At 41.1% G+C, this 17,621-nt stretch overlaps 1 protein-coding gene across 5 annotated transcripts in view; it reads right to left on the bottom strand.

Moving 5' to 3' along the window:
* Positions 1–17,621, bottom strand: part of SHLD1 (shieldin complex subunit 1) — a 131,425-nt gene that overhangs the window by 30,626 nt on the left and 83,178 nt on the right. For 4 of the 5 annotated variants that reach the window (XM_073553880.1, XM_073553881.1, XM_073553883.1 and 1 more), the window contains exon 3: positions 14,003–14,056. The exons of the other annotated variant lie outside the window; for it this stretch is intronic. In XM_073553880.1, the coding sequence (XP_073409981.1) occupies positions 14,003–14,056 (54 nt within the window). The remainder of the gene's footprint in view (positions 1–14,002; positions 14,057–17,621) is intronic. 5 annotated transcript variants of the gene reach the window in all.

Consider the following 17,621-nt stretch of genomic DNA (forward strand, 5'->3'; position numbering starts at 1 on the left):
CATTTTGGTCTCATCTTACCATAGCACCTTCCTCAATACATTAGGCAAACTCAAAATGAGCCTTACAATTTTTGTGTGTAAGTACAGGCTTTTTTCTGCCCACTGTTCCATAAAGGCCACCTCTATGGAGTGTATGGCTTATTGTGGTCACATGGACAGATACCCCAGTCTCTGATTGGTAACTCTGCCCTTCAGGGTTACCTTTGGTCGCTGTGCTGCATCTATGATTAATTCCCTCCATTCCCAGGCTGAGAGTTTTGTTGGGCAGCCCTTTCTTGATAGGTTTGTAGGGGTACCGTGTTCTTTCCATGATTGAGGGGGATAATCAAAGATTGAGATATTTTATTTCTGTTTTTTTTTTTTTTGTTTTTTAAATAACCCATCACTGACTTGTACGTCTCAACAACTTTGTCCCTGCCTTGTTTGGAGATTTCTTTGTCTTCATGGTGTTATTTTGTTAGTGGTGACTATTAATGGTGTTACAGCCTCTGTGGCCTTCCAAAAAAGGCAAAGTGAATATTCGGACAGACGACGTGACCCTTAGATTGCACACAAGTGGACTTCCTTTCACTAAGCATGTGATTTTTGAGGGGAATTGCTTGCGCCAGAAATTTTTCGGGGCTTTATCGCAAAAGGGGTGAATATATATGCACATGCCAATTTTTAGTTACTTGATCCCATAAATTTAATTTATGCCTATATTTTTCTCACTTCACTAACTTTAAGGGTGTGTGCACACGCTGCGGATTCTGCTGCGGATCCGCAGCGGATTTGGCCCTGCGAATCCTCAGCAGTTCCGCAGACATAGTACAGTACAATGTTAGCCAATGTGATTTCAAATCCACTATGCACATGCTGAGTTTTTTTCAGCGCGGATTTGCTGCGGTTTTAAATCCGCAGCATGTCAATTCTTTCTGCGGATTCCACAGCGGTTTGCCACCTGTTCCATTGTCCAGGTGTCAAACCGCAGGCAAATCCGCAGATAAACCGCAGGTCACTTTACCTGCGGTTTTACCTGCAAATCCGCAGGTGAATCCGCAGCGTGTGCACTCACCCTTATTATTTAGCGCTGATGCATCACACACAAATCAGATTTACAAAAATATTTAAATACAGGTTGTAATGTAACAAAGTAGGTAAAAAGCCAAGGTAGAGCTGAATACTTTAGCAATCCACTGTTAGCATAGCACAATCCCCGTCCACTCTGATGTTCTTTTGACTCCTATTTATTGACTGTTGCTTTGCAGCGCTGGGGTCCGGGGTTCAAATCCCACAAAGAACAACATCTGCAAGGGGTTTATATGTACCCCACGTTTGCATGGGTTTCTTCCACAATATAAAGACCTATTGAGATAATTTACATTACGAACCCCAATGGGGACAGGGATGATGTCGTCTACCAGGCACTGTGCAATAAATGAGTAAAATAAAGAATGGGTTCTGTTGGCCCCTGTTCACACAACAGACTTAAGGGCATGTCACACTAAGCGATATCGCTAACAATATCGCTATAACTTGTGATGTTATAGCGATATTGCTAGCGATATCGTTATGTCTGATACCTATGACCCGCTCCCCCGCTGCTTAACGCTGATCGCGCGAGAATGTCCTGGACTGTTTCTCGTCGTCAGCTTCCTGCGGCGCTTCCTGTGGAGAGACGAGCGTGGAGCCGGGCGGGAGGACGTCAGGATCGCCTAGTGTGACAGGTAAGTAGCGACCCCCGACCCCAGCGATGTCGCTGGTGAGATCTGCCTGTGTGGCAGCTCACTAGCGACCACTTAGCGATGCACCAGTGATCCTGACCGCGTCATATCGCTGGTCGGGATCGCTGGTGCATCGCTAAGTGTAACACTACCTTAGCAACAGAGGTGCCATCAATTAAAGAAAAGTGGGGGAATGACTCAGCCAATTTGCATAATACGGACTCCAAAACTTATAGAACTATTACAGAGGACTCCTAAGTGCTGCAGCTCTGAGACCAGGTGAAAGAAAGCAGCAGCTCTGCTAGTCAATATGCAGATATTTTCAGAAAGAGCATCCTTGCACCCAACTAGCTGTTATAAATAAAATTTGTGCAATGGCAACAGGTTTTCTCTAATTAAAATCTGCAAAAGGCACATAACATCATAGCGAATTCCATTTCCATCTCTCTGGCTCTGTTGCAGAGAATGAGGACACATAATACGATTCCCAGGTGCCGGCAATATCTCCTCGTCTGTAGCAACAATTAAAGCAGCACCAGCCTCCCACACGAGCAGTGATCATGACTTTTAAATCTTCTTCTGTTGTCACAGAAACACTATTAATACACAGCAGAAAGGCAGAAATTTGATAGAGAAGCTCACAACGAAGACCAAAGGGTGGTGATCACCTCTTAGGCCTAATTAAATGCTAAAATCAATGTATTCATAAGGTCACTGGATCACAGTAAATGAAAGGTGTATTCCAATTTCAGCAAATAACTATTACTCTTTGTATGAAGAAACATACAGTTTTCTATACCAAATTCCCCATGATTTTCTAAATAGGAATCTTTACTCTTTGTTTCCAGTGGTTGATGGGCTTAAAGGAACTGGTCACATGATTCATACTGCTCAAATCGCGGGCAGTATGGATCATAGCCTGGTTTCACAATTGAAGCCAGGTATATTTTTCTCTGAAACGCTGATGTGCTTCAGTGAAAACAAATTTTAAAGATCCAGTTAGGTACCATAGGAGACAAGACCGGCACCACTCTCAACCGCTGGTGTCTCTCATACCGCTCTAGGTGATTAACAGGTCCCTAGTGTGTGTCTACATGAGGGAGAGCGGTGCTGTGAGACGAGAAACTAGGCCAAACTAGTCTCATTGCTCCCTATTGGGTCCCAGATTTAAATTGTTTTCTCTAAACCGCTAGAGCTTCTCTGAGAAAAACATACCTAAATGCCATCGCGCAGCCAAGCTCTTACACACGCTGCCGGTGGTTTGGGCAGCATGAATTGAGTGACAGGTTCCCTTTAATAGAAGTCACAAGTGGAGCATATGTGATAATCACATGACCAAGGCAGATCTTTATGAAGATTCCGACTGGATGACACGAGCCAGAGATCTTAAAAGGAACCAGTCATCAGGTTTTTCTCATATACCCTACGGCCCCACCTTTCAGCCCTGTGTTACAGCAGTCTAAAATGCTGTATACAAATCTTCAAGCTTCCCTGCAAAACAAAAAGACCTTTAATTATTATTATTTAATTAGGTGATCCAGTCCGATGGGTGTCGCTGGTCTTGATCAAGCACCTCCTCTTGTGATGCCGTCCCTCCTTCTCTGCTTCATGTGGATGATGGGTCCCATGTCATCCACAGTGTTCCAAATTGCACTCCTGAACAGGTGTACTTCTGTACTGACCCAAAAGGGGCCACTACACAGTTTTTTGCATTCATAGGAGCCTGTGGAATAACGCACACTTTGATGTATTGCCTGGTGTCATTTTGTCAGATTAAATGTAAGTTGTTGCTCTGCAATCCCTCTGGTGACCAGCAGGTGGCGGTATACTAGTTGGCACGGGACTCTATTGGAGGGTGTCTGATCAACCTCCTCTACAGTCTGGTCAGTATGGTGACCAGAGGTAGTTGGCAGTTGGAGAAAACCAGGCCCGACTAGAGGTGAGGAGTGGGGTACAAGGGCGGCTAGAATTACATACCTAGCCACACAGTCTATTCAGAGCCCTGACAAAGAGCCGACAACAGAACATACATAAAAGGCACGTTCCTGCCTTATGCAGAGAATCTAAATACAGAACCCAAACAGGTCTGGACACAGGCGAGTGGCACTCAGCATACTGCCCGCTATAGTAGTTAGTCAAAGAGACCAAAGGTAAAACCTGGAAGACCCTAAAGCTACAGAGCTTATAGCAGCAAGTAAAAACCTCAGTTATGGACATGCACATTACAGTACTTTGCTCTCCCCTTAGGAAGGCAGAGAGGTGTATGTTGGGCCGGCACAGGAGAATAATTTGGAACACTTTCTGGATAAAAGGACATGTCATCCACATGAAGCAGAGGACAAGCACTACAGGAAGACGCCGAATCAAGACTAACGCCGCCCTTCAGACCGGACCGCCCCGTAGGGGAGTATAATAAAAGGTCTTTATTTCCTTGCAGGGTGGCTTGGAGACTTATATACAGCATTATGGTAACACAGAGCCGAAAGGTGGTGGACGTAGTTTACATGGGAAAAACCGGATGACAGGTTCCCTTTAATAACACTGAAGAGGTGATGCAGAAGACATACAGGAAAATCTTATATTTCACTATACATGTGAGGTTTGATTTAGGTAAAAAAAAAAAATCTAAAGAACCTATTATGATAATCTCCTGCTCCTAGTATTGTGCTCTCCACCCTTCTTCCCCATTGGCCAGATTTATCTGCCCCAGATTTCTGTGGTATAAAGTAACCACCGCTAGTTGGATACTGCGGTAGCACAGGAACGACCCCTCACTACTGATTATCGGTCTTCTGAGACCGCATATAGAGCACGAAGCCCATTCCACTTCCAACTTATTTCATATTGCAGTTTCAGGCGTTTTGCTACAGCAACTACATCCACACATCTATATCCTCTCTTCTGCAGCAGGCGGACTGATGAAGGTCCATGTGGGACCGAAACGATTTTTGTTATGTTAAACAGACTGCATTAAAATTTCTTCTGGATATCTTCATTAAGTAGAGTGACAAGTTTTACTTTATTGCCCATTGGTTTGGGAACCTACTTACGCACTATCACAGTAGTGCCACGATATACTATATATCAGGTTTCTGTGGTAATCTGACATACTTATGTGATGTCATCCTGACGGGTCACTCATCTTGGGTCAGGTACAGGAACACCGCCTGAGTATTTAGGTAGTTGGCACCCTGTCAATACTTAATGTTAGGAACCCCCTCCACATTTTTCAGGCTTGTTCCAGCTACATCAGCCACAGCTACAATTCTGGTCATCTTGCTCTGCAAGCAATGGTACATCAGCCATTATTGTACCTGCACTGTTACATCTGCCAAATCTGCTACAACTCTGCTAATGCTATCAGCGTTGTACCGGCACTGCTGCTATAGCTTTGCTATTCTGGTCACCGCTGAGCCAGCCCTACTATAACTATTTGGCATTTCCTCTATAGACCAATTACATCTCTTACATCACTTCACTCTTCCCCAAATCACTGTCCTTTTGGAACAGCACCACTTGTTTGGGTTGTTTAAGACTTGCCTATCCAGACCAGGGACTTCAAGGATTCACGTCCTCAGGCAGAAATAAAGGGGGTCTCTGTTGAAGATCCCAATAATTTATTAGAGAATAGATCAAATAAAGCGGTTGTCTTTCGAAGACGCAGAATGTCCTTGAATTACACAGGAGACACCAGTGATTTCAGTTAGCACCATATTCCCCTGTGGTAAATCACTGGGGGTCCTATAGGTGGGACTGCTTTGATGGTCACAGCATACCGTAATATGGGGCAACCTGCTATCAAAATGGGAGGGTTTTTTTGCAGGCCTTGCAGTTTGACAAATTATCAACCTAAACCATTTCCGCAGCCATACGGATATACCTCTCAGGCCTCAAACTACAACCGAAAAAACAGAGCAAAAACACTCCCAGTCTCTATCCTAAAATTTTTTTTTTTGATGGCATGAATAATTATCAAATAACTAATGGGTGAGGAGCATCACCATAATCAAGAGAGGATTTGATACAATAATATAATTTTTTATTGCACATATATAGTAAAGACTCACGGGCACCCCTGCACTCATTCGAGATCATGGCACAAGGTATTTTACCATGCACATTTTAGCCTGGTTAGCGCCATTATCTTATGCACTGTAGTTTACGCGGCCATTATCTCTGGACTTAAGACGCATAGACTGTCTGTTGTTCCCGCCATAAGCCTGATATATAGGCATATATTGTTAGGATATGTGGGTAACCAGACAACCTGTGCCCTTGCTAAAACTATAGGCTTTTGTTCTAGCACCTTCAGTATGTTATATTAATATAGTCTATTTAAATTTATCATTTATTTATGTAGTGGCTTTTATATCTTGCCTACTTGGGTTACACTTTACATTTAGCATGCGCGATGCAAGCTTAGAACTTTTCACACCATTATCTAGGATTACAGCTGATTATTAGACTATATATACTCGGGGTACTATCTTAGGCTCCAATTCTTATATCTCAAGCATGCCTAGATAATACTGCTCATTTCAATTGTTTAAATACCGTTTGGTTTTGATATTTTGCATGATTAGCGGGGTTCATAGCTTTACTTACCCTATGTAGATCTAGAGCTGTCACCATAGTGCCTATAGTGCTTTGAATTTGAATTACTGATAACAGTAACTTGATCCTGTGCAGTTCTTTAGCCCTGAGACGTTTTTTCTGTCTTGGCACTATATTTGTCATCTATGTATTATGCCATTATTTTTTAGTTGCTACTTTTTCTTCTACCTCACCTTAAGCACTTTGTATGTCTTTACTATATATGTGCAATAAAAAATTATATTATTGTATCAAATCCTCTCTAGATTATGGTGATTCTCCCCACCCATTAGTTATTTGATAATTATTCATGCCATCAAAAAAAAAATTTTCTTTAGGCTAGAGACTTGCAGTTTGACATGTTTCTGAAACAAATAGGTGGTAATTTTGCAGAGAACACAATGGATAATAGGAGTCTTTCAATAAAGAGTGACTGTCCAAGCCAAGTATCGGCGCTCGAGGCACCCTTGGCCCAAACAGTTCAGTGCACTTTCCTATCTGTTTGTTTTCCATCAATTAAAAACACTCGCCTTAATGTCCTCAATAATTCATTCATATTTGGTTAGTAAATACCTGAGGTGAGGGCTTATATGGGGCAAAGCTTAATCTGTGAGCACTATTACAAGTGCAGTGGGGGGAGGCTCATTCTGAAACTAGCCAGACAGAACTGTTAGCTTCAGAATTGGAAAGTAGCCGATATCCTGGGACACATTGAGAAGATTTCATTACATATTTATCAGCTTAAGCTATTTTTTTCTGCATATATTTTATGTTTAGTGTCGTTTTGATTCACAAGGATTGCGCCGACTGACAAATGGGCAACGGCTCCCGCCTGAAGGTCTTCAATCATTGCTTGAATGATCAACATGCCCGTGCACTTTAGTTATTTGACATTTAATTATTTTATCAGGTCTACTGTACATCTCAAATATACATATCTAAGGGAATTTCAGTCACATAGCTTACCCAAATAGTAAAAGTAATAGTTAAACAAAATTCCGCATAAAAAAAATAAAAAAAACACCCTGGAAAATCAATGGCAGAACTTCAGATTTACATAAATACTACTTAAAAAAAAAATACAAAAACAGAATAAAAGTGAAAAATAAGTCACATCTACCCCAAAATGAAGAAATGAAATCTCATGGTTTTCAACCTGTAAAAAAAATATACAGCTCTATGAGAGGAAAAATAGAAATGGTTCTCTGAATGTTCCACCTGAAAATCACATTACATTAAAGAATAACGTTTTTATTGTTCAAAAGTAAAACATAAAAACCGATACATATTTTGGCATCATCAAAAAAGTATTAAGCCAGGGAATAAAGTGATCACATAATATTTATTGTAAGGTAAATGCCATATAAGTAAAACCCAAAATACAGTGGCAGAGTTTTTTTTTTTTTTTTTTAAAGATGTTCCCCATGCCTCCCAAATTGTAAATGTTACACAATAAATTATATGTACATCTATATCCTGTCATTATATGATATAAACCGAACTGCAAAAAAAAACAAAAACAACCTCTCGCACCATGGTTTTAAAATTAAAGTTAAGGCTGTGACTGTGAAAATAATATAAAAGAAATGCTCGGTCATTAAGGTGTTAGGAATTCTTATAGTTTCCCCGCACTTAACCGCTTGCAAGAATAAATCCGATATCATATTTGCATTACAAGCAAATGGAGCATTATACCAAAGATTTGTTAGTTTAATTATTCAAAGCAAATATGAGTTTTGTGCCATCATAATTCATCCACATGCACATTCCTGCCATGTTCCTTTCTTATATAAATATGACTGCACAAAATAGGCAAATGCAATTTTTAATTAAATTACATAAACTGCCATTTATACATCGCAATTCTATAAGAAAGAACATAATACTGGCTGCAGAAAAATTATGGACCCCACAGCAGAAAGTATACAGGATTATACCTGCAATGTTTTATGGATTTTTTTTTTATATTATTCTCTTTTATAGCACCATCATATTCCATGGCACCTTACAAACATTATCACTGTCCTCACTGAGGCTCACAATATAAATTCCCTCTCTCTGTCGGTCTCTGTCCCTCTCCCTGTCTCTGGAGGGTGAAAGCAAAGCAGAGTACCTAAAGGAAACCCACGCAAACACAGGAAAAACACCAACTCCTTGCAGTTGTTGTACTTGCTGGGATCTGAACCCAAGACCCCGATGCTCAAAGCAACAACGCTAACCATAACCACTGAGCCAACATGTTCAGGATCACATATACAGGTAGTAAAACATATTAAAAGGTCCATATTGTAGTTTTGGAGAGCAAAATACCGTAAATACTATTTATACATCACAAAAATTGTCACTTTAACCAATGTCAAAAATAGCATCACGTTTGGGGAAAGTTACCATATTTTTCAGACTTAAATATGCAGTTTATAACTAGCAAACATCTTGCTAAAAAAAAAAAAAAGTGTGTTGGTCTTGTGGTTTGCAGGCAGGTTCTCCAGTAAGAGCAGAGTGCTCATAGAGTACTGTAGTGCTGCACAGTTCTCTCTCTCCCTGCCCCACTCTAATCTATCAGTGCAGTGAGGGGAAGGAAGTTGAAGGGACCTGCATAAAGCTGCAGGTCCTGGAACAGCTACTACAGGACAGAAGATTATAGGCCCTCATAGCTAGAGGATCTTCCATGATGTTAAACACACATGGCTGGTAATAACTTTTGATCTACATACAGATCAATGATCAGGGTCCCCCCTATAAGAGGAAAAACCGATAAAACACAGAAGGTAAACACTAAACACACTGATGAAAATTGGTAGCTTACAAGAGAAAAAAATATAACCAGAACTAGGTGTGAAGGAGAAGACTTTACAGTCCGATACTTGAGTCACTGATCTTAGTTCAAGTACAACACCTAACCGAAACCCAGCTAAGTCACAAACTCTGAAGGAGCCAATGACTTGCCCCCTACCAGGAAGGACAAAAATGCTATCTCATGTTACAGTGCCTAATACTGTGACGTGTTGTTGGTATGATGACACAGGAAGAACGATATCGCCCGCCAGGAGAGGTACGTAACTGCTCAGAGATGGGCGAGAGCGGCGCACAGCAGAAAAGGTAGGTAGTTAGCAACTAACCTCCGATAAGTGCTTAGATCCAGAAAAATAAAGAGTCCTGGATAACCCCTTTACAGAGCGGTTACTAGTGACTACAGAAATTAAGGTGGAAAATTGAATTACGAGCCTTTTACTGGTTATCCTCTCTCTGTGCATTATCTAGTCTCTGTAGTTAGACTTTTTGCATTATTGTCTTTTAGTGGCAATGTTAAATTTGATGCAATATTCCCACCTTTACAAAAAACAGGTAGAACCAGATATCACCCAAATTGAACATCAAGAGGAAGAGAGAGAGCAGCAGCAGCCCTAACATCCTCTTGATATTCAATTTGTCCAAAGGCAGGAGCCAATGATGCCAGCGCTGACTGAGTGCCAAACTCACATGGCATAACAACCGCACGAGGGCCCGGGACAGAGTGCCAGCACCACAGGAACGGCGCCGGCATGGGAGGGGAGTAGAAGCTTTTTTATTTTATCAGGGCCAAGCGTGACACATGAGAAGGGGTTGTCCTAGTATTGGACAATTTCTTTAGCTACATATGCACATGGAAGACTAATTATTATTCTAAACAGTAAAATCTTACCTTTAGTTTCATACTAACTATAGATACCATGTTAAAATCAGGAAAAATAGATTCCCCTTCCAAATGAGACCTGTGCATGTGTGCACGGACAGGCAACCTCTCCACCCCTCCCTCAGTTTCTCTGCAGCACTGATCTAGGTTCATTCCTGAGTGGGAATCATCCCGGAATTTCTCATAGTGATGGTTTGCATTTTTTTCAGCGAGTACACAGCTTTTGTTACAGACAGTAAAAAGGAAAGAGCAGTCTGACATTTTATGATTAAAAAGTTCATTTTTTTCCATACACAATTAATGGAAAACATGAAAAATTAGTACACTCTAAAGCTAAAACAGGACAAAAATACAACACAACCATATGTGCTTTTAAAACAGGTTACAGAAATCTTTAGTGGCTTCAAATATAAAAAAAAAAAAAGTATTCTAATTAACCCAAGACATCGATAAAATAAAGCACATATTAAAACAAAGATCTGCAGAAGTATGCCCTCACAAAAAAAAACAAATGTTAGATAAAGACCCCAGAAGAATCAAGGGGTCAGTGACAATTCTCCCATCGTCATCTAAAACACCCATAAAGTGCACTTCATAGACCCCATTGCAATCCAGAATGGACCATCCATTGTCAAACATCGTCCTCAAAGCCAAAACAAAAATGCTATAATTACATAAAGGAGCATTACAAAAATTAAATAAAAAATATACTATAAAAGGTCTTAAAATACTTGATCTTCAATAATATAAATTTATTAGGAATACAATAAATTATGCAAATATATGAAAGATAGTGAAACCCTTGGCTTCAGCAATTTCTCATTTCAGCAGACGCTGGTAATTCTGCTGCTGTAATTATATAATTTGTGAGCTTTATGTCAAATGCTTGTGAAATCTTCAGATGTCAGTTTGCTAGACAGAAAAAGAGTCCTTTGGAGAATTGGGATTATTGTCAGGAACAAACAAGAGCGTAAAATTAGTGGATCTGGTTGCAAATCTGTGCATTGTCTGCATCTGACGAGCTTCTGAAGTGGCAGATAAGGATGTCTTAATACTCTATATTACAGTTGACAGCATGAATCAGAGGCAATGTCAGCTCATAAGAAATGTCACTAACGCAACCAAGAACAAGAGACCTTTACACCTCCGGCCTCGTACAGCTCATAGACTGTCACGCTTTCAGTATCACCTCTATGCTGATGACACACGGATCTACATCTCTGGACCAGATATCACCTCCCTACTAACCAGAATCCCACAATGTGTCTGCTATTTCATCCTCCTTCTCCGCTAGATTTCTAAAACTAATATGGACAAAACAGAATTAATCATCTTTCTCCCATCTCACGTGACCCCCCAAACGGACTTATCCATTAAACAGCTGCCCACTCTCCCCAATCCCACAAGCTCGCTGCCTTGGGGTTATCCTTGACACTGATCTCTTTTTCAAACCACATATCCAAGCCCTTTCCACTTCCTGCCGACTTCAACTCAAAAATATTTCACGGATCCGTACATTCCTCAACCAAGAATCTGCAACACCCTAGTTCATGCCCTCATCTCGCACCTTGACTACTGCAACCTCCCTGCTCTGTGGCCTCTGTTATGAATGGGTCACCGAGGAGAAAAAAGCAAAACAAGCTAAGTCACAGAAAACCAGAGAGGTTGGTAACTATGCAGATTGCAGATCCCTGATCCTACCACACAACTAGCAGCAGCCGTGGAGCGTACCTACGATGTTTCTAGACGCTTCGTCACAGCCGGAGGACTAAATAAGCCTGAAGCATGAAAAGGGGAAAACTAACTGCCCCAGATCAGACCCCAAAGGAATAGATAGCCCCCACACATGTATTGACGGTGAAACAAGATGAAGGCACAAACACAGGCAGGAAAATAGGCTGAGCAAACGATGGGGCCCAAACTAACTAGGAAGGGAAGGAAAGGAGAGACACTGTCTGCAACCTGCAAAAAACCCTACAAAAATAATGTCCAACACTTCTGATAGCAAAATTAACCCTGAAGTCACTAGACTTCTCCCACTATATCAGCACTCTGAAATATTCTGAGACAGAGCAAAAAGAGACCAAACTAGTAAGGGACAAAAAGCAAATTGGAAAAATACTGATAAATAAGAGTGGAAATTCAACACAGCCCCCAGCCGGGGCTGGCTGACCACACAAAAAACTGAATAGACCAACAAAATCAAGTGTGAACATTAGCAGAAAAACTTAGCTTTAGATGACTGGAACAGAGCTGAAAACCAAGAGCTGACAAGCCAGAAGGAATCACCAGCAACTGAATAGGGCGTCGGCTGTCTTAAATCCAATGTGAGACTCCTGAGGTCCAATCATCATCCTCATTCTCAGGTGGCAGATCTTCACCGATCAAATCAGCCTCACTACCTCCTGTTACCACCAGAGGGAGTCTGGAAGGAGAACTCACAACTGGTGAACCAAAGAATGAACTCACAACAGGCCTCCCCTCTAACACTCTCGCACCCCTCCAATCTATTCTAAACTCTGCTGCCCGACTAATCCACTTGTCCACCCCTCTTATTCCCCAGACTCTCCCCTCTGTCAATCACTGCACTGGCTCCCCCTTACCCAAAGACTCCAGTTCAAAACCCTAACCATGACATACAAACCCATCCACAACCTGTGTCCTCTGTACATCTGTGACCTCGTCACCCGGTACTTACCTACATGCAAACTCCGATCCTCACAAGATCTCCTTCTGTACTCCCCTCTCATCTCCTCTTCCCACAATCGCATACAAGATTTCTACAGCGCATCCCCCCTACTCTGGAACTCTCTACCACAAGATATTAGACTCTCACCTACCATTGAAACCTTCAAAAAGAACCTGAAGACCTACCTCTTCCGACAAGCCTACAACCTGCAGTAACCACCGATCGACCAAACCACTGCACGACCAGCTCTACCCTCGCCTACTGTATCCTCCCCCATCCCTTGTATATTGTGAGCCCTCGCGGGCAGGGTCCTCTCTCCTCCTGTACCAGTCGTGACTTGTATTGTTTAAGAATACTGTACTTGCTATAATTATGCATACCCCTCCTCACATGTAAAGCGTCATGGAATAAATGGCGCTTAAGTAAATATTAATAAAACAATAAGTTATGATTTCAAAATTGTGCATGTGCAGTATAATGTGCTGAAAAACTTTATTTTTGTCATTCATACTGTGAAATGCAAGGTGGAGAATGGTTAAGTGAACATAACTGATCAGCCAGAAAAGAAATTGTGCAGAATAGCATTATCTGAAATATCTGCATTTTGTAAAAACAATGACTGTAGAGAGTGAAATGTGGACTAAATAGAGTTGTTCAGGGGTCTGTCTGGGAAGGCTTTGTCCATTGTAATGTTTCCAACCATGCTAAAGATCTTAGGAGAAGTAATATCACTATAGAAAAAGTTTACTATACCGATAGTAGCAGCTAAGAAAGACCACAAGAAATAACCTGGACAGCAGCCATTCGAGGCATTTATTTTCCTACAAGTTCCAAGATGGTCTAAAGTCACCAATATCCCAGACATTCCCTTCAGTTTACCAAGCGTAGACTGTGTTAGCAACATCTGTTAGGTCTTCAATCAGACCAATAGATTAACAAAACCAATGACACATCCGTTCAAAAATCTTGATCCTCGTGCCAATTTCATTAAACTCAGAGCATGTCCTACTCTGATCCATTTTGGTAGCCCTGACTCAGACATTCCGGTCTCTGGAGAGGTGTCAAAAATGGTTGAAAAACATGTGACATTAGTTTTCCATTTATTTTAACTGATCCATTGTCGAGTTTCAAATGGAAACAACATTGCAAAGTCGACCAATGTTTTGTTTTGTTTTTTTTTTAAAGAAAAAAAAAATTGCAAAATGGATGCAAAATAAATGACACATGGGAAAAAAAAATGGTCCATATTTAAAAGGATTCAAAAAAGGAAATCGACACGTGAATAAAAAAATTCTTATTTCATGACTCTGTTCTTCCTCCCACAAATTGTTTTAGGGATCTTACCTCTGGCAGCTGTCTGTGGCAGTGGAACGAGAACGCTTATGATCATTGTGACAACTGTTGGTAAAAAAACAAACAAACTAGCAGTATACAGTATATATACAGCATATACAGTATATCAACTTTATACTGAGGGTACATGTTACAGATTTTCTGTTTCTACAGGAAAATTACCTGATGGACCCAGTCGGTCTATGGTTCAATGGTCTTGACTTAACAACCAAAGACTGGAGTTAAGCAAAAAGATGTGTAGGACCTTTGCTCAGCATTCACGTCTGTAGTACATGGCTGATTGTCCGCAGGTAGGAGCATTCCCAGCACCACTGATTAGGAGTCCGCTTAGGCATGGTCATGTGTGCGTTGTGTAACAAAGTAACGACGTCGCAGCAACATACAAATCAGAATAGAAATGTCAAATGTTTACATTCTATTGGCTGCCAATGCATAGCGCCACAAACCTCCCTCACAGTGCTCTGTCCAGCGACCACAGACTATTTCTCTGAGGGCGTCAGTGGCGTGCCCGCCAAAATCTACGGCCGGCAGCTCGCTACATCACTTTCATACATCCAGCCCCTATTGCATCATAGGATCCTGTGCACTATAATATCGCCTCCCCCATTATATGTACGCTACCTAAGGAAGTACTAAAACACGTGTCGTGTGCAGCACTATACAGCTCAGTTCATCTCGGTTAATTATATACTGCCCTGGAGGGTTTGCACTACAGCCTATCCATTGCATTGCTCACTTTATCGCACTGCATACTTGTCTTAAAAGCAAGTTTCCTTACGTGCCAACATAGCTAGCGTTACAGCACAAGTCATTTTCGAATCCCTGGTAGAAATGTATGCACCTTTTGATCCCCTTAGTGGTATACTGTATTTGCATACCCCATACATCTATGGGCAATTAGTACATGATCTACTATTATTTGCACATACAGTAATAATAAATAATAATCTTTATTTTTATATAGCGCTAACATATTCCGCAGCACTTTACTGTTTGCACACATTATCATCGCTGTCCCTGTTGGGGCTCACAATCTAAATTCCTTATCTGTCTGTCTTCTTTGGAATGTGAGAGGAAAGCGGAGAACCTGGAGGAAACTGGAATGTGGGAAGAAACCGGAATGTGGGAGGAAACCAGAGAACCCGGAAGAAACCCACACAAACATGGGGAAAACATACAAACTCTTGGTGGGAACTGAACCCAGGACTCCAGCGCTGCAAGGCTGCAGTGCTAACCACTGAGCCACCGATGCTGCCCCAAACATTACATTTGAGTACATTAAATATACCATTGTTCTCATCATTTACGCCTCATATAGAATTACGATTACTTTACTGGAGTGCATTTTATACATCTAGATCTAATTTTTTTTATCAGTTTTTAAATAATTTCTAATTACGACTTGACAGTAAAATATGTATGATCCATTTTTTTCTCCAAATCATTGTGGTAATACATGAATCAGAGCCTAACTTTGCGATAGCAGCTAGGTACGGCCGGTGACGCTAGGGAGAGACCTCGGTAGTCTGGTGCCGCCCCTGAACAGCTTCTCCCTGCCCCACTCCAGATGATTGACAGATCTCTCTTATGTACACTAGACCTAACTACATGACTGGAGTATTATATGCAACGTGAATCTAATGAAAGATTCCCTTTAAGCCAAGTGGGTAGCTCATTATATTTTTTGAACATAATCCAAGGGCTCTATCTGAAGGATGGTCATCCTTGTGTTGGGCAATAAAATTCTCCATTCTGTAGACAACGGGAAAGTTATCCAACCATTCCAGTAATGTTGGGCCTTGCAAAGTTTTCCAGTGACACAAAATAACTAAGCATTCAGCCTGTAGGAAAAATGCAGAAGCCCCTGGTGGGATAGATAGAACTATCAAGACCAGTGAAGATTAGAATATCAGAAGAGCGCACTTTATTTTACAGATAATTCATGGCAGACCAGAATAGATTTGTGCCTCTTGATCCCCCACATTGCAGAGGGCACAACATTGAGGGTAAAAGATGTGAAATGCCACCACTGTACTTTATGGTCCGATAAGAATTTTGCAGGGTTTTTTTCGTATAATTTGCAGGAGATGGAAGATTTATAGGTTAGCACAAAAGTCTTGCTGTCCCTCCATACACATTAGATAACTGATTGCATGGGGATTTCAGGAGAAATAGCTGTGGGAAAAAAATTTGCTCAGGAAATTTTTTTATAGTCTCAAAAGGTCTAAGCTCCCCATACAAAGAAGAACATGGGCCCCCGATTAATCAAAACTATTGTTTTTCAAGTCGGTCTTGATGAGGTGGAAGGGTGAAATGCAAAGCGCCTGATTCATAAGAGGCATATGGCTCTTAACAAATTGGGAGGCGAAGTGACATGCATCTCATCAAAAATTTTTCTCCTGTCAGGTATTGAAGTAAAACTTAAGGCATATGGGACACTACTGCTAGTCATGAATTTGACAAGTAGGGATGACCTGGCGCCATCTTGCCCCAGCTATGCCCACTTTGTCAAAGCTGAGTAACCATGATGTGAAAGCAACCGCCCTCTGAACACAAATTTTGCGATTTTCCAAATTTTTTTTACCCCAGTTTTCAGCTGTAAATGTCTTGATGTAGCAGGGTCCTACAGGGATACAGGCAGTTGAACAAGCAGGAGACAGACCTAAATGGACCAAGACCACCCAAGAATGAGGTCAGAAGTATTACACATCGGATAGAACAAAGCATCCAACCTGTGGAGCACCAACCTCAAAGGTTTAAGATGTGTGAGATCTATTCCTGCCGGGAAGGCAGGATTGTTAAATACTGGAACGATTGGGCTTGGACTGTAAGGCAGACTCAAGAAATTCAGTTTTATAATCAAGCTAAAAGACGTCATGAGATCAGTCATGAGGAATATCATTTTCCTTGTTTGCAAAGGAGGCTCCTGAAAGTTTTCCAAGCTATTTCCAATATATTACTAGGCACTCACTGAATCGTATAAGGCCACGTTCACCTTGTTCAGAAGGTGGTCAGTATCACATCAATATTTGTAAGTCAAAACCAGGAGTCACTTCTGTATTTATCATCCACTCCTGGTTTTGGCTTAGAAATGCAGAGGTAAAAAACTTGCTAAATACTCAACGTGTGCACTTGGCCTTAGTGCGCTCTACTGGCAGAAAACAATTGGAAGACATAGAAGCCATTTGAACCCTGCTGTACTGATCGAATCTATTTGAAAAAAAAAAAAAATTGTGAAGCTGAAGATTATTATGAGCATCGGCAAGCCCTGGTTAGATGAATTTGTTTATGGATAGGAGTTATTACCAGTGTTTTGTTTTTATTTTATTTTAATTTTTTTTGTATGAAATAGCTATTGTTACATATACACTGTTGGGTGTAACGGGTCTATAGGATAGAGATTCATGCAGATCTCCCACCATATTTTCAGTCACAAACAATTTATGGCATCGTTGTGGATTATCTATTGCATCTAATATTGTATGTTCTGCAGGTCCGTGCTCTACATACATTTGCAAGTTACGGCAGATGGATCGGCTTTGAGTACAGATCTGTGCAAGTCTGTTTTGCTGTAGTATATAAGCTCTTATTGTTCCTATACTCGCTAGTG

The sequence above is a fragment of the Dendrobates tinctorius genome, unplaced genomic scaffold (genome assembly GCF_039654945.1).
Source record: "Dendrobates tinctorius isolate UK_male_01 unplaced genomic scaffold, ASM3965494v1 ptg000203l, whole genome shotgun sequence".
Classification (NCBI taxonomy): domain Eukaryota; kingdom Metazoa; phylum Chordata; class Amphibia; order Anura; family Dendrobatidae; genus Dendrobates; species Dendrobates tinctorius.